General features: G+C 45.3%; 1 protein-coding gene across 1 annotated transcript in view; it reads right to left on the bottom strand.

Annotated features, from left to right (window-relative positions):
* Positions 1-8,816: 8,816 nt before the first annotated feature.
* The window catches only part of LOC143961240 (A.superbus venom factor 1-like), a 187,617-nt gene continuing 174,872 nt past the window's right edge, over positions 8,817-21,561 (bottom strand). The window contains exon 30 of the mRNA XM_077470475.1: positions 8,817-9,114. Within this exon, the coding sequence (XP_077326601.1) occupies positions 8,976-9,114 (139 nt within the window). The 3' untranslated portion in view covers positions 8,817-8,975. The remainder of the gene's footprint in view (positions 9,115-21,561) is intronic.

Here is a 21,561-nt window from a genome sequence, read left to right as displayed (position 1 = left end):
GTCCACAAAAGTTCTTATAAGGACTGGTAACTTGGTATAGGGTGCTACGGTACATAGGCCTGAGTGCGTTACAGTCTGCTGTTCTGTAAGGACCGCTATCGGTCCACAATACATAGGGTTGACGTGCACCACTGCTGACCGCTGCCCTATACTGCAGCAGTCCTTCAGCGGTATAGGGACTGACGTACAGTCTGCTAAACACTAATACACAACCTGCTTGGTCCACAAAAGTTCTTATAAGGACTGGTAACTTGGTATAGGGTGCTACGGTACATAGGCTTGAGTGCGGTACAGTCTGCTGTTCTGTAAGGACCGCTATCGGTCCACAATAGATAGGGTTGACGTGCACCACTGCTGACCGCTGCCCTATACTGCAGCAGTCCTTCAGCGGTATAGGGACTGACGCACAGTCTGCTAAACACTAACACACAACCTGCTTGGTCCACAAAAGTTTTTATAAGGACTGGTAACTTGGTATAGGGTGCTACGGTACATAGGCCTGAGTGCGTTACAGTCTGCTGTTCTGTAAGGACCGCTATCGGTCCACAATACATAGGGTTGCCGTGCACTACTGCTGACCGCTGCCCTATACTGCAGCAGTCCTTCATTGGTATAGGGACTGACGTACAGTCTGCTAATCACTAACACACAACCTGCTTGGTCCACAAAAGTTCTTATAAGGACTGGTAACTTGGTATAGGGTGCTACGGTACATAGGCCTGAGTGCGTTACAGTCTGCTGTTCTGTAAGGACCGCTATCGGTCCACAATACATAGGGTTGACGTGCACCACTGCTGACCGCTGCCCTATACTGCAGCAGTCCTTCAGCGGTATAGGGACTGACGTACAGTCTGCTAAACACTAATACACAACCTGCTTGGTCCACAAAAGTTCTTATAAGGACTGGTAACTTGGTATAGGGTGCTACGGTACATAGGCTTGAGTGCGGTACAGTCTGCTGTTCTGTAAGGACCGCTATCGGTCCACAATAGATAGGGTTGACGTGCACCACTGCTGACCGCTGCCCTATACTGCAGCAGTCCTTCAGCGGTATAGGGACTGACGTACAGTCTGCTAAACACTAATACACAACCTGCTTGGTCCACAAAAGTTCTTATAAGGACTGGTAACTTGGTATAGGGTGCTACGGTACATAGGCTTGAGTGCGGTACAGTCTGCTGTTCTGTAAGGACCGCTATCGGTCCACAATACATAGGGTTGCCGTGCACTACTGCTGACCGCTGCCCTATACTGCAGCAGTCCTTCATTGGTATAGGGACTGACGTACAGTCTGCTAATCACTAACACACAACCTGCTTGTTCCACAAAAGTTCTTATAAGGACTGGTAACTTGGTATAGGGTGCTACGGTACATAGGCTTGAGTGCGGTACAGTCTGCTGTTCTGTAAGGACCGCTATCGGTCCACAATAGATAGGGTTGACGTGCACCACTGCTGACCGCTGCCCTATACTGCAGCAGTCCTTCAGCGGTATAGGGACTGACGTACAGTCTGCTAAACACTAATACACAACCTGCTTGGTCCACAAAAGTTCTTATAAGGACTGGTAACTTGGTATAGGGTGCTACGGTACATAGGCTTGAGTGCGGTACAGTCTGCTGTTCTGTAAGGACCGCTATCGGTCCACAATAGATAGGGTTGACGTGCACCACTGCTGACCGCTGCCCTATACTGCAGCAGTCCTTCAGCGGTATAGGGACTGACGTACAGTCTGCTAAACACTAATACACAACCTGCTTGGTCCACAAAAGTTCTTATAAGGACTGGTAACTTGGTATAGGGTGCTACGGTACATAGGCTTGAGTGCGGTACAGTCTGCTGTTCTGTAAGGACCGCTATAGGTCCACAATAGATAGGGTTGACGTGCACCACTGCTGACCGCTCACCTATACTGCAGCAGTCCTTCAGCGGTATAGGGACTAAGAGTTTTGTCACAGGGTCATTTAAAAAATGACATGCAGAGGAAGAGGCAGGCCCTTCCGCAGGGGTGGTAGGGGTAGGGCAGGAGCAACAGGCTTGAGCCAAAGTGGGAAGTTGCAGAAGGTGCGTTCAATTACTTTAAAGGATGCACCAGACTTGGTTGAGTGGCTCGCTCAGCCTTACTCTTCTGCACCCTCCTCATCCTCTCGATCTGCACCCTCTTCTTCACTCTCTGCTATGTGCACCCCCAAAGACACTACCACCAACAACACGACCACCACCACCACCACCACATACCTTCCGCTTGAGTCACTGGAATTATTTTCCGATCCATATCAAGAGGACATTTCTGATGCGCAGCCACTCTTGGTATTGGATCAGGAAGAGGAGGTAGCAACAAGCGCTACTCAGCAGTCTGACGCCAGTACCCAGATCAGCCCAAGGAGGAGGTTGGTCCCCGGTGTTGCTGCCTACTCTACTTATAGCGGTGGGGAAGGTGACGTTGATGATGACGTGTCTAGTGATGTCACGTGGGTGCCCACAAGAGAGGAAGAGGAGGGGAGTTCAGAGGGAGATATGGACCAGCAGATAGGGAGGAGAAGCAGCAATGACTTACATTGCACAGCAGGGACAAAGCAGACTGCAAATGTATCAGGAGCGAGTCATCGACCATGTACGGTCACATCTGGCGCTCCCAGGACACCGGCACATGGCTCCGCAGTGTGGGCTTTTTTTAACGTGTCCGCTGCTGACAATAGCGTTGCCATCTGCAATCTTTGCAGTCAACGCGTTAGTCGCGGTAAGCCCAATACTCACCTAGGGACGACCGCCTTAAGAAGGCACATGAGCAGCCATCACCGAGCCCAGTGGGAGCAACGGAACACACAAAGCCACACTGCAGGCTCTCACCGTCCAGCCTCGTCTTCTACTTCTCCTTCTCCTCTCTCCTCACAATTGTCCTCCACTCCACCTTCCATCACGCCAAGCTCACATTTTTCTGCAAAAAGGCAGGCTTCCGTGGGCCTAATGTTTGAGCGTAAAAAAATGATGACGCCGGATAACCCTCTTGCCCAACGGTTGGCGGCTGGCTTGTCAGAACTCATAGCCCGCCAACTACTGCCATATAAACTGGTGGACTCGGAGGCCTTTCGCAAATTTGTGGCCATTGGAACACCACAATGGAAGGTCCCAGGAAGGAAGTATTTCTCAGAGAAGGGCATCCCAGAGCTATATGGCCATGTTCAGCGGCAAGTGAATGTATCTCTGGCACACAGTGTCGGTGCCAAGATACATCTGACCACAGACACGTGGTCTAGCAAACACGGGCAGGGAAGGTATATCAGTTTTACTGCCCACTGGGTGAACCTTCTGACGGCCGTCAAGCATGTAACCCGTGGCACCCGTGTAGATTTGGTTTTACCGCCACGGATTGCATGCAGGCCTGACTCTTCTTCTCCTCCTCCTACTCCATCCTCCTCCCTCTCCTCCTCAGCTGCCTCCTCCTTTTCCGCTGCTAGCGTCTCTTCCACTGCACCGCCCAAGCTCCCCAGAACCTATTCCACATGCCAGGTGAGACGTTGCCATGCCGTGCTGCGTCTGTTGTGCCTGGAAGCAAAGAGCCACACTGGCCCGGCACTCCTTTCAGCTTTGCGTTCACAGGCAGATGAGTGGCTAACACCGCTCAATTTGACAGTTGGTAAAGTGGTGTGTGACAACGGTGCCAATCTGCTTAGCGCATTGAAACAGGGCAAAATCACGCACGTGCCGTGCATGGCACACGTCTTAAACTTGGTCGTGCAGCGATTCCTTGTCAAATACCCTGGGGTCCAGGACATCTTGCGGCAGGCAAGGAAAATCTCGGCCCATTTCAGAAGATCTTACACGGCCATGGCTCGCCTTGCTGACATTCAGCGGCGACACCATCTGCCGGTCAGACGTCTTATTTGCGATTGCCCGACGCGATGGAACTCAACCTTCTATATGCTTGATAGGCTGCTCCAGCAGAAACGTGCAGTTAACGTCTACCTGTATGAACTCTGCGAAAGAAACGGTTCTGGGGAGCTGGGTTTTTTTTCACCGCGCCAGTGGCTGCTCATGCGCGACACATGCAGACTTCTGCGGCCATTTGAGGAGATCACCAAACTGGTCAGTCGCAGCCATGGCGCCATCAGTGACATGGTACCTTATGCCTTCTTTCTGGAGCGTGCATTGCGTCGTGTCATTGATCAGGCTGTGGAGGAGCAGGAGCGGGAAGATGAGGAAGTCGCAATGCTGGATGAATTCCCAGGGGGGGCTACTCTATCTGAGACAAGTCAACAACAGGAGTCTGATGAGGAGTCAGAGGAGGATGGTGCCGGGGCGGATGAGCAGGAGCAAGAAGAGCATGCTTTAAACCTTTCTGGGATCCCTGTTGTGCGAGGATGGGGAGAGGAGAATGAAGAGGACGACATTATCCTGGATGATGAGCAGGAGCCAGGCCACCACACCGCTTCCACTTTAGTGCAAATGGGGGCCTTCATGCTCCAGTGTTTTAATAGGGACCCCCGTATAAAAAGCATGAGGGTCAAGGACCAGTACTGGGTGGCAACGTACTTAGACCCCCGGTACAAACACAAAATGGCGGAAATGTTACCGCCGTCGCAGAGGGCTGTCAGAATGCAGCACTTCCAGGCCTTGCTTCGAGAAATGCTGCATTCTGCTTTTGCGTGCGCTGGCAGAGGAGCAATTCCCACTCCCAGAGAAGGATTTGCGGGTACCAATCCAACAGCGCCTGCAAGAAGAGGCCGGTTTGAAGATGTGTTGGTGACTTCGGATATGAGGTCATTCTTTCAGCCGACCCATCGACAGGTGTCATCCGGATCCAGCATCAGGGAACGCCTAGACCGTCAGGTGTCCGACTACATTGGGTTAACGGCCGATGTGGACGCTCTGAGGAGTGATGAACCCCTAGACTACTGGGTGGGCAGGCTTGACCTCTGGCCAGAGCTTGCCCAATTTGCAATCGAACTGTTGGCTTGCCCCTCATCCAGTGTCCTGTCCGAAAGGACGTTCAGCGCAGCAGGGGGGATTGTGACCGATAAGCGTACTCGCCTAGCTCACCACAGTGTTAACTACCTCACATTTCTAAAAATGAATGAGGCATGGATCTCGGAGGAATTCAACACATGTGATCAGTAGACCATGTATATGTCTATAAACAATTTTTGGAATCAAGCACACAGACCTTCTTAATTCATTTGGCTCACTTCCCTGACCCAAAAAAGCACACCGTACTATATGCCCCTACCCTCCTCTTTGAAGAGGTTGAGCGGTGTCATATTTCTACTGGGGCTGCTTATTATGAGGGGTTCCCACCATCCCTGTGCTGTGCTGACTTCCTCCTGGGTGTTCTTATTATGAGGGGCTCCCACCATCCCTGTGCTGTGCTGACTTCCTCCTGGGGGTTCTTATTATGAGGGGATCACACCATCCCTGTGCTGTGCTGACTTCCTCCTGGGGCTGCTTACGGTGCTGCTGTCAGCGCTGTATGTCACGGAGCTGCTGTCAGCGCTGTATGTCACGGAGCTGCTGTCAGCGCTGTATGTCACGGAGCTGCTGTCAGCGCTGTATGTCACGGAGCTGCTGTCAGCGCTGTATGTCACGGAGCTGCTGTCAGCGCTGTATGTCACGGAGCTGCTGTCAGCGCTGTATGTCACGGAGCTGCTGTCAGCGCTGTATGTCACGGAGCTGCTGTCAGCGCTGTATGTCACGGAGCTGCTGTCAGCGCTGTATGTCACGGAGCTGCTGTCAGCGCTGTATGTCACGGAGCTGCTGTCAGCGCTGTATGTCACGGTGCTGCTGTCAGCGCTGTATGTCACGGAGCTGCTGTCAGCGCTGTATGTCACGGAGCTGCTGTCAGTGCTGTATGTCACGGAGCTGCTGTCAGCGCTGTATGTCACGGAGCTGCTGTCAGCGCTGTATGTCACGGAGCTGCTGTCAGCGCTGTATGTCACGGTGCTGCTGTCAGCGCTGTATGTCACGGAGCTGCTGTCAGCGCTGTATGTCACGGAGCTGCTGTCAGCGCTGTATGTCACGGAGCTGCTGTCAGCGCTGTATGTCACGGAGCTGCTGTCAGCGCTGTATGTCACGGAGCTGCTGTCAGCGCTGTATGTCACGGTGCTGCTGTCAGCGCTGTATGTCACGGAGCTGCTGTCAGCGCTGTATGTCACGGAGCTGCTGTCAGTGCTGTATGTCACGGAGCTGCTGTCAGCGCTGTATGTCACGGAGCTGCTGTCAGCGCTGTATGTCACGGAGCTGCTGTCAGCGCTGTATGTCACGGTGCTGCTGTCAGCGCTGTATGTCACGGAGCTGCTGTCAGCGCTGTATGTCACGGAGCTGCTGTCAGCGCTGTATGTCACGGAGCTGCTGTCAGCGCTGTATGTCACGGAGCTGCTGTCAGCGCTGTATGTCACGGAGCTGCTGTCAGCGCTGTATGTCACGGTGCTGATGTCAGTGCTCTGTATTACGGTGCTGCTGTCAGTGCTCTGTATCTCCTGCACCCTCTTGTTTGCCTACCCTGGTCCCTGACCTTCCCTCTCCTCCATTGCCTTCATTAGCTCCATAGTCCTGAATTGTCAGAACAATTTCCCAAATAAAAAAAAAATGCTTGTAGTTATCGATCCCAAATTCACCTCATACATGTATTATGCTATTGTCCAGGTGGTGGGACTACGTGCTACCCCCTAATAATTACCCCGTGGCCGCAAATTCGACCTAAAGGTTTGCGAAATTCGCCTCCCATTGAAGTCAATGGAGCCCGCGGCGAACGGTCGTTTTCGCGAACGTTTGTGTCCGTTCGCGTTTCGCGTTCGCGAAACGTCCCGTCGGAAGTTCGTCCATCACTAGCTATTAGACGGAATATCTCCATTACTGGTATACAGATAAAACAAAGGGAAATAAAATTGGCCTTGTTTGCTGATGATCTATTGCTATATATCAATAATCCACATATTGCACTACCTTCTATATTATCTGAATTTCAGCGGTTCGGGATATTGAGCAACTTCAAAGTAAACGTATCAAAATCAGAAATCCTTAATGTGTCGCTTATACCCGAAGAAGTTGCTATGCTGAGAGCTAATTTTTCGTTTAAGATTTGCTCTTCAGCATTAAAATATTTAGGTGTTAAAATTCCCCCAGACCCCAACCACTTATACACAATGAATTACGTACCTCTCCTGCAACGTACTCTACAAGACTTAAAAAAATACGATGTCAAGCAACATTCATGGTTTGGGAGGATCAATATATTAAAAATGGATATAATACCGAGATTTTTGTATTTTTTTCAAACTATTCCTGTCTGTGTCCCCAGATCATTTTTTTCTACCTTACAATCGGCCTTTACAAAATGTATCTGGGGCCATAAAAAACCAAGACTACAAAAGAAATTATTATCATTACCAAAAACAAAAGGAGGTGCGGGTGCACCTGACTTGTATTTTTACTATGTTTCAGCAGTCTTGACTAGACTGGTGGATTGGTTTTACTGTTTGGAAACTAAACAGTGGGTAAAATTAGAACAAGGGTTGAACCAATTAGGTTTAAAGGTGTTGCCATGGGTAGATTTATCTGGTAGCAAGCTACATCGAGAATTATTAGAGAATATGCCCTCTCTTACATCCCATCTGTTGAATATATGGGTTAAAACAGTTATACAATTGAAACTTTCTTCGTATGAAGGACCTATGACACCCCTATTTGGCAACCCTTTTTTTCCCCCGGCATTAAATAGGACAAGTTTTCTTACATGGAATAGGGAATCTCATTATAGACTGAGCAATATTTTATGCCAGGGAACAGTTCCGTCTTTACTAAACCTATTCCCTATACAGCGACCATCTTTCGTGCAAATGCTGGAACACCGGCAGTTACTGTCGTTTTGGTCTTCTATTCGTTCGAGTAAATCCCCGGGTAGAGCTTTAACACAACTTGAAATTCTGCTGACACAAGATCAAAAACCAAAACACATTCTATCAGTGCTTTACAAGATGTTTATAATTAAAAATCATCCGGAGCCCCCGGAATATATAAATAAATGGGTTAATGAGATCAATGTTCAAATTGAGGTTGGGGAATGGGAGAAGGCATTTAAGCTATCCCACTGCTTATCACAGACAACTAAAGCACAAGAGACGAACTACAAGTTGCTCTCAAGATGGTACTGGAGGCCAGTGACACTACACCGTATATACCCAGAAAAACCAGAACTGTGATACCGCGTCACTGGCAATCAACTCAGTCCCCTACGATAAACGAATGGGCCTTAGAAATGGATAATATAGAGAGGATGGAGATATTTATAGCACAAGAATTAGATACGTACGAAAGATGCCTCCTGGTTTGGAACCCATGGAGGCAGTATAGGAAATTGGTAAAAAGCTGAAGGTAGAAGGAGGAAAGAAATAGTAGGAAAGACTATGCTGGAGGAGAGAAAAGGGGAAGGGATGGATGGGAGGGAGGGGAGGGAAAGGGGGGTGGGGGCCCCCTTGTTTGATTTTTATTTTTTTTATTTTTTTGCGGGTCTTTTTCTTTTTTCTTCTTCTTCTCTTTCTTTTTCCTTTTTTTTTTTTCTTCGGTGTTAAAGTAGTTAAGATATGTATTTATTATGTATGTAAGTCTGGAATTTGTTTAAATATGTGTAATGTTCTAAAATAACTTGAAATAAAATCAGAATTGACAGAAAAAAATAAAAAACGTGAAAGACAGAGGACATCTAGTGGTGAAACAGAATTACTACACTGGCTGGTGCCAGAGAGGAGGTCGTTGTTTGAAGCTGCCAAGGGATCGTTCAAAAAACAAAAGACAGTTGACAGTTATATTAAGATAATATGCAAGTAAAACAATAAGAAAGCATGTCTTTATTTAAAAACTAATACGAGAAACTGAATAATGATAGACAGATAAAGATGTACAGTTTTTTTTTTTTTTTTTTGCAATGTATGCTTAATAAAAAAGTATCTGCCTTCCTTTCTATAATATAATTGAAGTCTTTCACTAATGTGAACAACCTGTTAGCTGTAAATTATCAGCTAACATAAACAGATCTTCACAGCGTTCTTGGTTGTCTCGACATTCCCTGTTAGTCGGCCACCATTCAATCCATGTGTTCCTCCCAATAATGTATTTATATTTGCTGTAAAAGAAAAGACATAGCTTCAAATAAAATTCTAAACCAATATTAAAAAGTATAAAATCAGTTATCACTGCAGTGTCAAGCTATTAATTTTAGTTAATACATTTAAACTCTAAAAGATCCATGAGCACCCACTGTTTGTTGCCCTATACACACATACAGTATATATACAGTGGTGTATTTTGGTTTTGTACTGCCCTAGGCAAGACTAAAATCGGGCGCCACCCCATCTGAATTTGCCACATCCCTTCCCGTGTAAGGTCCACCCCTTCATCTGTAAACTCCACATATTCTTCTTTAGGCTCCACCTCTTCCTATTAGAGCTCCACCTCAGGAGTTGGTAAGAGACTACAGACATAGTATAGGAGCTGGTCAGCGACTGCGGACATGATACAAGAGATGGTCAGAGACTGCGGACATAATACAAGAGATGGTCAGGGACTAGGGACATGATACAGGAGATGGTCAGAGACTGTGGACATGATACAGGAAACAGTCAGAGACTGTGGACATGATACAGGAGACAGTCAGAGACTACGGACATGATACAGGAGATGGTCAGAGACTGTGGACATCATCAGAGACTGCATACATGATCAGAGGCTGGGGACATGGTCAGAGGCTGCAGGGCTGTGACATGGTCAGCGGCTGTGGGGCTGCAAACATAGTCAGTGGCTGCGGACATGGTCAGGGGCTGCGGGGCAGCAGACATTGTCAGGGGCTGCGGACATGGTCATCATCCTTTTTCCAATATATTTGCCGGTAATCATTAATTACATGATACATCACTGTGACCGTCCCCTCCGCCGAGCCCACCCAAGCCGACATGATTCAAGACTGCCCGCCCGAGCATAGAGAAGCACAGCCGAGGTGTGCTGAGTGGGACTGCCCCCTCCAGCTCAAGCATAGCCAAGCACAGCCGAGGTAAGCCGAGCGGGGACCGCACCCCCAACCGAACACAGCCGAGCACAGCACAGCCAAGGTGAGCTGAGATCACCCCTCCGCCCGAGCACAGCTGAGCCATTCACTTTATGCCGCTATGGGGGACTCTATTTTTGCAGTCATCAGGACTCTGTGGGGGGCTTTTATTCATGAAGGGGGTGGATTTCTTGCAACAGCTGGAGGGCCCCAGCTCTGGTGTATCTCAGCCATGCTGGCTGTAATGCATTTGTGCTCCAGGCCACCGCTTTGTGTCTCCCTCTGTTCATCTGCGCAACAAGGTGGTCCCGCATGCAAACGAATGCCGACAGGTGGCAATGATCTAGACGCAGGCACACTGTGGGGCACAGTAACGTCATCGACAAGCAACACATTTAAATAGCTGTAGTCTTTGGGATGATCTGCAGGCTTGTGTGGTGGCTTCCTTGGACTCTGTGGTTGACAGCTTTGGGGAGTGCTCCTACTTTAAGTTCCCTTGTGCTGCAGTCTCTAGCTCTCTACTTTACCTATAATTTTTCTCCGGTTACTTCCAGTACTTGGTCTGAGCCATGTTATTATGGATGTGTCACCGGCCCCCTGTGGCCAGAAGTTCAGCCGTTCATGAGGTAAAGCTGGCAATAGCATTCCTGGGGGAGGCCTCTATCGACATAATCCTCCTGGTGGCGTGGGGCATGTTCTCTTCCATCATGGATAAGTGTGAGGTGGCTGTGCCCTTATTTAGCCAAACCTGCCATTAAACAGGTGTGGTGTAAGATTCCCTTTGATGGTTCCTCTCTCTTCGACAACAAGCTAGTTAGAGCTATCCCCCATGCTACAGCTGGTAAGTCTGGGTTCCTACCCCAGGATCGAGGCCTGCTAGGCCAGTAGAGAGCTCAGTCCAGGCAAGGTTTGGAACGTTTGAGGGGTGCTTGCACCTATAGACGTGGCCATGAGTTCAGGAAGATCTGATAGAGAAACCAGTTGTCAGGCCAGAGGTTTTCAAAGGGAGCGTCTTCTGGTGGACAGGAAGCCACTAAGTTCATTTGATAATGGGCCTGCCCATGCGGATCATTTGGACTCGCTTGCTCTCCTTTCGGCACATCTAGGCAGCTTTGATCAAGGATTACTGGGCCATCAAAACAGTCTCCTCAGGTTAAGCAGCCCACCCATGCTCAGGTTTGTTCCCATAGCTGGTGGCTCAAGGTGTATACTCGCCCCTCTTCATGGTTCTGAAGAAGAACGGCTTCTGGAGACTGATCATAGATCTTACCCATTTAAATTCCGTCATCAAAAAAGAGAAATTCAGAATGGAGAAACTGTTTAGAATCCGTCAAGTGGTTCAGCCAGGTGACTGGCCAGTGTCCATAGATCTGTAGGACGCTTACTTCCATGTCCCGATAGCAGAAGATTTCCAGAGATTTCTTTGCTTGGCTGTAGACCAGGTCCATCTTCAGTTTATCTGTCTCCCATTCAGGCTTACGACATCGCCTTGTGTCTTTTCAAAACTCTTATTGGCTGTCACGGCCCTGATCAGAATGAGAGGTATTCATCTTCACCATTATTTACATGATCTGCTTTTGCTGTCTCAGGACAGGGAGAAGCTATTAGTGCTCAGGTCATCACCAGTCTTGTTGAATTTGGCTGGCTTTGAACATGGAAAAAGTAATCTAGAGCCTACACAGTCTGATATTCCTCGGGCACAATTCAATATGGTCACGAGCACCATCTCCTTACCCCTGAAGAAAATCCCAGGGATTCGGGAACAGAGTATGTCTGGCAATGTCCCCCTCTCATCTCCGGGCCTCGCAGTGTCTGAAGATTATTGGCACCATGGTGGCCATGACACTTATGGTGAAAGGCAGACAGTGGAAAATGTAGCCCTTCCAGAAAGGCTTCCTCAGCAATAGAGTCCAGAAAACCAGGAATATTCCATCTATGTAACGTCGTCTATGCAGGAGAGCCTCCCTTGGTGGCTGCAGCGGAACAACCTCCTCAACTGTCACTCCATCATTCCCGTTTCCTGGATCACAATCAAAATAGACGCCAGCAACAAGGGCTTTTTACATTTCCTTTCACTGAAAAGTTTTTTTCCCTATGCTAGTGTCATTAGTATGGAATTTGTACATTGCTATCATATCCCCTCTCAAGCGTCCCCTCTCCAGAGAAAATAAGTTCAATGCTTCTAGTCTTTCCCAATAGCTGAGATCCTCTAGTCCATTTATTTGCTTTGTTGCCCTTCTCTGGACTCTGTCCAGTTCCAGCACATCCTTCTTGAGTAATGGTGCCCAGAACTGGACGGCATACTCAAGATGCAGCCAGGCCATAGTCTTGTAGAGTGTGAGAATTATAGTTTTATCTCTGGAGTGAATCCCCTTTTTAATGCATGTCCATATTATGTTGTCCTTGCTTGCAGCAGCATGGAATTGCATGCCATTGCTGAGCCTGTTGTCTACTAGGACCCCCAGGTCCTTTTCCATCCTAGATTCCCCCAGAGGTTCTCCCCCTAGTGAGGAAATTCATATTTTTTGCACCCAAATGCATTACATTATATTTTTCAACTTTAAACTTTATCTGCTATGTAGTTACCCACCCCATTATTTTATTGAAGTTTTCTTGTAAGGTTTCCACACCCTGCGCAGAGGTTTTTTCCCTGCTTAACTTTGTATCATTCGTAAATACTGAGATTGAGCTTTTATCCCATCCTCTATATCATTAATGAACAAACTAAACAGAATTGGTTGCAGAACAGGCCCTCGCTTACCACATTCCGAGTACTCGCTATTTATCGCTACCCTTTGGAATCGCCCCTGTAGTCAGCTTTTAATCCAGGTACTCATCCTATGGTCTATGCCAACAGACCTCAGTTTGTACAGTAAATGTTTGTGGGGAACTGTATCAAATGCCTTTGCAAAATCCAGATACACCACATCTACAGGCCTACCTTTATCTAGATGGCAGCTCATTTCTTCATAGAAGGTTAATAGATTGGTCTGGCAAAAACAATTCTTCATGAATCTGTGCTGATTAGCACTAATGATATTGTTTTCAATACTGAGATCTTGAATATAATCGCTTATAATCGCCTCCAATAGCTTGCAGACTATTGATGTTAGGCTAACTGGCCTGTAGTTCCCAGGGGTATGTCTCTGCCCTTTTTTTAAATATTGATACAACATTGGCTTTTCTCCAATCAGCTGGTTCCATTCCAGTCAGTAAACCATCCATAAAAGTTAGGAACAATGGTCTAGCTATCACCTGACTGAGTGCCTTAAAGGATTTATAAAGGCACAAGGTTTTTTATCTTAATGCATTCTATGTATTAGGAGAAAAAACCTGTTTGTAGCAGCCCCCCCCCCAGCACCCCCTGATTACCTACCTAAGCTCCTTCTCTCTACAGCGATGTCCAGGATCCCCTCAGCCATCCAGTACACTCCTCCTGATTGGCTGAGACAGAGCAGCAGTGCCATTGGTTCCCGCGGCTGTCAATCAGTCAGTCAGCCAATCAGGGGGGACAGGGGATGGGTTAGATTGGGGCTCCATGTATGAATGGAAACAGGCAGCTGTGACTCAGCTTGGGTGCCCCCTGTAGCAAGCTGCTGGCTGAGGGGGCATTTAAAAGAGGGAGGGGCTAGGAGCAGCAAAGAGGGACCTGAGAAGAGGAGGATCCAGGCTGTTCTGTGCAAAAGCAACTGCACAGAGGAGGTAAGTATAACATGCTTGTTATTTAAAAAAAATAAAAAAATGAGCCTCTGCAATCACTTTAACGACCCTTGGGTGTAAGCCATCTGGTCCTGGTTACTTATGTTACGTTTTTCAAGTCCATTTCTGATACGGTCTTCTGTTAGCCATGATGGTGCATTCTGTGACGTTTTATTAACATTACAGCCTTGGCTAGGATATACCCCGTTTCCTTTGTGAAAACTGAGGGGAAGAATACATTTAAAATCTTTGCCTTCTCTTTGTCTTTTGTAAACAAATTACCCATTTCATCCTTTATGGGGCCAATATGCTCCGGCCTCATTTTCTTACTGTTAATGTATTTAAAGAACTTCTTGTTTTTTTTTTGTTTTTTTTACTCTCCTTCACTATGTGCCTTTCGTGGTCTATTTTAGCTGCCCTGATTGCGCTCTTACATTACTTATTGCATTCTTTGTATTGTTGGAATGCTGACAATGTCCGCTCAGCCCTGTATTTTTTTTAAGACCTTTTGTTTTTATATGCATTTTTACTTTGGAGTTTAGCCACCCAGGATTTATTTTAGATCTTTTAAATTTAATTCCTGTTAGAATGCACTTTCCAATACCTTTATTTAGTATGCTCTTAAGGCACTTCCATTTTTCCTCTGTGTTCTTTGTTCCTAGGATTTTATCCCATTCAATATCATCTAACATAGAGCAACATTTAGGGAAGTTGGCTCTTTTGAAATTCAGTGTCCTTGTATTACCCTTGTGCTTCTTATTTCTGTGATTTATACTGAATCCAATAGAACTGTGGTCACAGTTTCCTAAGTTGCCCCATATTTCCAAATCCACAATCAGGTCTGTATTGTTAGTAATCTGTAGGTCTGGTAATGCATTATCTCTTGTTGGTGTATTTACCAGCTGACCCATGAAATTATCTTGCAAGACATTTAGGAATTGGCGAGCCTTAGACAAATAAATGGTTCCTTCTGCCCAGTCGATATCTGGATAATTAAAATCTCCCATTATAATTACATTTTTCAGCCTTGCCGTCATTCCAATCCCTCTCCTGCCTCGGGTTAGGGGGCCTAGTGCATACGCCCACTATTCATTTTACATTTTTTTTTTTTGGTATTCTAGTCACCCTACTGCTAATGCCCCCATTTTTACCCGCTGAACCTTGCTCAATGCTGGCTAGCTCTACATCTTGACCCTCCCCCTAACACCTAGTTTACAAGCTCCTCTATCTTTTCGCCCATCTTTTCTCCCAGCAGAGCTGCACCCTCCCCATTTAGATGCAGTCTGTCCCTGCTAAAGAGCCAGTAACAGACTGAGAATTCAGCCCAGTTCTCCAGGAACCCAAACCCCTCCTTTCTACACCAGCTCCTCGGCCACTTGGTAACTTCCCTAATCTCCCATTGCCTCTATGGTGTGGCTCGAGGTGCCGGTAGTATTTCTGAGAATACTACCTTGGAGGTCCTACTACTCAATTTAGCTCCTAAGTCCCTGAAATTGTTTTTTAGGAATCTCCATCTTCCTCTGACTTTGTCATTGGTGCCAATGTGCACAATGAAAGCTAGGTCCTCACCCTATAATCTGTCCACCAGAGCTCTCGGGAAACAAAATACTGTTTGGTGCTTATGGTCTTTGTGACAGATACTGTAGCCCTCTCTGTCCTTCTAATGATTAAATCCACTTCAAACCTTTACCATTTTTGTTACCTGTCTCTGGACTTGTTCTATTTTATCAATATCTGTTTGTAAGTGTGGTCTTCAGAACTGGACACATTATTCTAATTGAGATCTAAGTAAAGATCTACAGTATCTCACAAAAGTGAGTACACCCCTCACATTTTTGTAAATATTTTATCATATCTTTTCATGTGACAACACTGAAAAACACTTTGCTACAATGTAAAGTAGTGAGTGTACAGCTTGCATAATAGTGTACTTTTGCTGTTCACTCAAAATAACTCAACACACAGTCATTAATGTCTAAACCACTGGCAACAAAAGTGAGTACACCCCTAAGTGAAAATACCCAAATTGGGTGTTACAAGGTCTCAGGTGTGAATGGGGAGCAGGTGTGTTACATTTGTTGTTATTGCTCTCACTCTCTCACACTGGTCACTGGAAGTTCAACATGGCACCTCATGGCAAAGAACTCTCTGAGGATCTGAAAAAAGAATTGTTATAGATGTTCCCACTAACAATGCCTTATTTTTATGACCAACTTATGGCAATATTATTTTAGCTACAACACGAGGGTGCATATTCCGCTGCACCTAAGCGAACTGGTCTTAAAACCTAACTTTTATTATCTCACAAATAAAATATTGAAAAAGCGTGTGAAAGAATGTATCGTGTTTTAACTTAAAGGCATCACCTCAAAAAATGAAAGATGAGAGATTAGCACAGTGGTCCTAATCTGGCCTGAGATCTTTAATACTGCAAATATCTTCCCTGTTCCAAGTCTGAACAAGATCTCTCTTATTGTATAGTAGATCTTATCTGATCGCTGGCTTTGCGGCAAACTCTTTCTGCAGGAGGCTACTTTAATACCCTACCTATCAATACGATAGATAAACTGACAGATGCCTATAAACTGTTTATAGTCTGATAAATAGATATCTTTCAACAGTTCTACAGCTCAGCTCAGATAATTGTATCATTAGTTCAATCTGTAATATCTGCTTAGTTTCTTATATCAGATCTACAGCTCTACTTCAGCCAATCTGTCTATATCGATAGTTCTACAAATGCTACCTTGTTATGGATCATATGCCTTCTCTAATGACCACCACTCATCTCTCATCAAACCAAGGTGCTATACCCCCACTGAAGCCATGTATACCCACAACCAACTCCTCAAAATAAACTAAAAGCCCAAAAAAACCTATACATTTCGCTTAAAAGAAAGCTTCGTCAAGGTTAAAGTGCAAAAAAAGGGAGTGCATAGTGCTCAAAAGTAATGTGAGAGGTGAAAAATTATCCCCACATGACAAATCATAAAATGCTTTCTCTCCTATTTATAGACAATCCCTCAAAGATGGACACTACATCTGTGTGCATGTGACATCATTTGAGTATTGACATAATTGTGAATTCTTATGCGCAAACGTGTAATTGCCTTCATGCATTTGCGACGCTGTTATATGCCACCTTGTGGAGAAGTAGGAGAAGGCACTCTGAGTTCTATAATAAGAATGTATATGTTATATGAATATTATTACACCAACTCAAAAGTAGCAAAAAAGTGCATAAAGAATATCTTTATTTCATTTTATTTTATTTGTTTTACAAGACCATTATCTTAATAGATTCTTAATTATTCACACATATAGTTATCCATTGTCTTTATACATGTCTTTTATTTACAGAGTATCCTGGTATAAGCTGTGCAGCCTATTTAATTTTTTATATTAGTTGTGTACACAGAGTAAAAAAGTAAAACCTTCATTTAACCCAGTGTTTCTCAATTCCAGTCCTCATGGCCCACTAACAGGTCATGTTTTCAGGCTTTCCATTATTTTGCACAGGTGATTTGATCAGTTTCACTGCCTTAGTAAATACCACAGCTGTTTCATCTGAGGGAAATCCTGAAAACATGACCTGTTAGTGGGCCATGAGGACTAGAATTGAGAAACACTGATTTAACCCATGAGGTGCTCTTGAATTTAATCAGAAGATCCAGCTTGCCTCTGCTTTTAACAGTCTTATGTCCAGATCCCCTTTTCGAGGACCCTGTTTAATCTGCTCAATTATCCAAAATGTTAAATTAAATAATTGATCACTATGTCTTTCTCACATATGTCATGCCAGAGTTCTCTCTCTTTTTAGAGTTATGTCACTTATATGCTCCAAGATATGTCGCCTAATTTGGCTAGCTGTCTTGCCAATATATAAACGAGAACATGGGCATTGAGCAACATAGATAACTCCTTCGGAGCTACAATTAAAAAAATGACTGTAATTTAATCATATCATCAATCTTAGGGTTACAGAATTTCTTGGTCGTGGGGATATATCTGCAAGCCATCCAGTGCTTGCATTTGAAACAGCTTTTTGGCTGTTCAGGCAGACAGGTAGAATGTCATATTTGATTTTTTACTCTATCCAGATGTGCACTAGTAGATCTTTCAGGTTTCTTCCTGTTCTATAATTATATGGGATTTTTGAAGCTCTATACAGCAATATTGATCACAAATTGGGCATAGAAGCTTGTAAATACTTCCTAGATGCCAGGGGAGCGATCCTTAACCCAGTAAGTGCTTTCTGGGAACTTAAACCCCCTTCCTGCCCAGACAAATTTTTAGCTTTGAGAGCTGTCACACATTGAATGACAATTGCTACACTGTACTCAAATTAAATTTTTATCATTTTTTTCACACAAATGGAGCTTTCAATTGGTGGTAGTTAATCACCGCTTGGGTTTTTATTTTTTGCTAAAACAAACAAAAAAACACAGACATTTTTGAAAAAAAGAAAACATGTTTCATAGTCTGTTATAAAATTTTCTAAATGGGTAATTTTTCTCCTTGATTGATGTTCGCTGATGAGGCTGCACTGATGGACACTGAGGGGCTGCACTGATAGGTGACACTGATAGGCATTGATAAGATGGCACTGATAGGTGGCACTGATGGGTGGCACTGATGGGTGGCACTGATTGATGTCCCTGATGGGCACTGATAGGTGGCACTGGTAGGTGGCACTGATGGGCACTGGTAGGTGGTATTGATAGGCAGCACTAGTGATAAGGCACTGATTGGTGACATTTATAGATTACACTGTGGGCACTGATGGGTGACACTGTGGGCACCGATGGGTGGCACTCCGATCAGCTGAGACTCATAGAGACTGCAGGGGGCACGCAGGACGCTCAAGCATGGGAGGACATGTGTGAATGCCCTTCTAGCAAATTAGGTCCACACTGTAGCCATCTTTTGGCTATAGCGCAGACGGAAGGTGGTTAAGGAACATACCGAAATGACTCTTGAATTATTACAATATATTCTGGAGCATAATTTCTTTCTGTTCAATGATAGAATCTACCACCAAAAAAAGGCACTGCTATGGGCCCTTCTTGTGCACCTATGTATGCCAACCTATTCCTACGATAGTGGGAACGAACCAGAGTATTTGTTGATGAAATTAATCAGTTTACATCATGTATACGCTTATGGGTTTGTTTCATTGATGATGTATTCATCCTATGGAAGGGCCCTAAAGAATGTTTTACAGAATTTGCAAGCCCAACTGAACATCAATAATATTGGTATGTATTTCACTAGTGAGATCCATTATGACAGCATTCATTTTTTAGATCTCACCATAAAAAAAGAGATGCAGCTGCAACTATTCAAACCAGTATATGTCGAAAAACCAACCTCCACAAATGCCTTGTGGCAGTTGGATAGTCATCACCCAGGATCTCAGAAATGTGGAATCCCCACAGGCCAATTCATGAGAGCAAAACAAAATTGGTCTTCCGAAGAATCATTTCAAACTGAACGTGAGCTGTTAGTGGAATGTTTTCATAAGAGAGGCTACAAAACTCAAGATCTAAGAAATTCATATACTAGAGTGAAAAAAGTATCCAGACAGACTCTTCTGGGCCCCAAGAAAGGGGAAATAGATCTCCAATCAGGTATGCGAATTATAGGAACCTACTTGAATCAATCAGGGCAGATTTTCAACATCATTAGACGATATTGGGGGTTACTGCCTGATGATAAAGATTTATGCAAGGTCCTTCCCAAGAATCCCATGATTACTTATAGAAGGGGAAGAAACCTGAAAGATCTATTAGTGCACAGTGTCAAAAATCAAAAACGACATTCTACCTGCCTGCCTGAACAGCCAAAAGGCTGTTTCAAATGCGGCAACTGCGAGGCTTGCAGATATATACCCATGACCAAGGAATTCTGTAACCCTAAGAATGATTACCGTATATACTCGAGTATAGGCCGACCCGAATATAAGCCGAGGCCCCCAATTTACCCCCAAAAAAACTGGCAAACTTATTGACTCGTGTATAAGCCGAGGGTGAGACATGCCTGTCCATCCCTGTGTGTGTGTCCGTCCATCCCTGTGTGTCCGTCCATCCCTGTGTGTCCGTCCATCCCTGTGTGTCCGTCCATCCCTGTGTGTCCGTCCATCCATCCCTGTGTGTGTGTGTGTCCATCCATCCATCCATCCCTGTGTGTGTGTGTCTCCATCCATCCATCCATCCATCCCTGTGTGTGTGTGTCTCCATCCATCCATCCATCCATCCCTGTGTGTGTGTGTGTCTCCATCCATCCATCCATCCATCCCTGTGTGTGTCTCCATCCGTGTGTGTGTGTGTGTGTGTGTGTGTGTGTGTGTGTGTGTGTGTGTGTCCAGCCTACCTTTGTCCCGAGCCTCCGTCCCGTGCCTTGCCTCCTTGCCTCCGTCCCGTGCCGTGACTTGCCTCCTTGCATCCGTCCCGTGTCGTGCCGTGCCTTGCCGCCGCCGTCCCGTCCCGTCCCGTGCCGTGCCTTCCCTTGCCTCCGTCCCGTGCCCTCTTCGTCGGCGGCCATTGTAAAGTTCAAAAGCTGCGCCGCCGCCTTCGCCTGTGATAGGCGGAACACTGAATTTCCCAGCAGCCTGTGTTCCGCCTATCACAGACGTCGTATCATCCTCGTCCGTAGTACGAGGATGATACGATGTCCGTGATAGGCGGAACACAGGCTGCTGGGAAATTCAGTGTTCCGCCTATCACAGGCGAAGGCGGAGCCGGAGGCGCGGCTTTTGAATAGAATGGCCGCTGTCTGTCTGCTCGACACGCTGATCGAGCGGGCAGACAGCGATGACTCGAGTATAAGCCGAGGGGGGCACTTTCAGCCTCAAAAAAGAGGCTGAAAATCTCGGCTTATACTCGAGTATATACGGTATATGATTATTTTTTTAATTGTAGCTCAGAAGGAGTTATCTATGACGCTCAATGCTCATGTTCTCGCTTATATATTGGCAAGACAATTTGCCAATTTAGACGACGTGTCTTGGAGCATATAAGTGACATAATTCTAAAAAGAGAGGGAACTCTGGCACGGCATATGTGAGAAAGACATAGTGATCAATTAGTTAGGGAAGATGGATGTTGCGATTAAATTCAAGAGCACCTCATGGTTTAAATTAAGGTTTTACTTTTTTACCCTTTGTACACAATTAATATCAAAAATTTAATAGACTGCACAGCTTATACCAGGATAACCTGTAAATAAAAGACATATGTATAAAGACAATGGATATCTATATGTGTGAATAATTAAGAATCTATTAAATTAAGATAATGGCCTTGTAAAATAAAACAAAATAAAATAAAATAAAGAATATTCTTTATGCACTTTTTTGCTATTTTTAAGTTGGTGTATAATATACATATATATTCTTATTAGAGAACTCAGATTGCCTTCTCCAATTTCTCCACAAGATGGCATATAACAGTGTTGCAAATGCGTGAAGGCAATTACACAATCGCACATATAGATTCAAAATGACGTCACGCACATGCAGACGTAGTGGCCATCTTTGAGAACAACAAGGACCTGTCAGCCTAGTAAAGCTTGGCTGAAAAAGGGGAACTGAAATTTTAACAATTCCTTATTTAGATATCGCATCCCGTGACCTCAAAAACGAAATAAAGACTTGAGGTGTTTTCCTCTGAATTAGGGTAAGCATACAAAAAAGAGGGGAGAAGGAAAGGTTTCCCAAGTAATTTTTCAAAGAGGAACAGCCGGTATTATCAAAAAATATACAATTCTTTATTGAAAAATCCACATAAACACTGAGAGCTAGTAAAAATGTGGCCATCTTTGAGGGATTGT

Source organism: Lithobates pipiens, unplaced genomic scaffold (assembly GCF_037356315.1).
Source record: "Lithobates pipiens isolate NorthernLeopardFrog02 unplaced genomic scaffold, aLitPip1_a1.2 Scaffold_8, whole genome shotgun sequence".
Lineage (NCBI taxonomy): Eukaryota > Metazoa > Chordata > Amphibia > Anura > Ranidae > Lithobates > Lithobates pipiens.
Note: the sequence above shows the minus strand (reverse complement) of the source record. Positions and strands in the feature narration are given on the sequence as shown.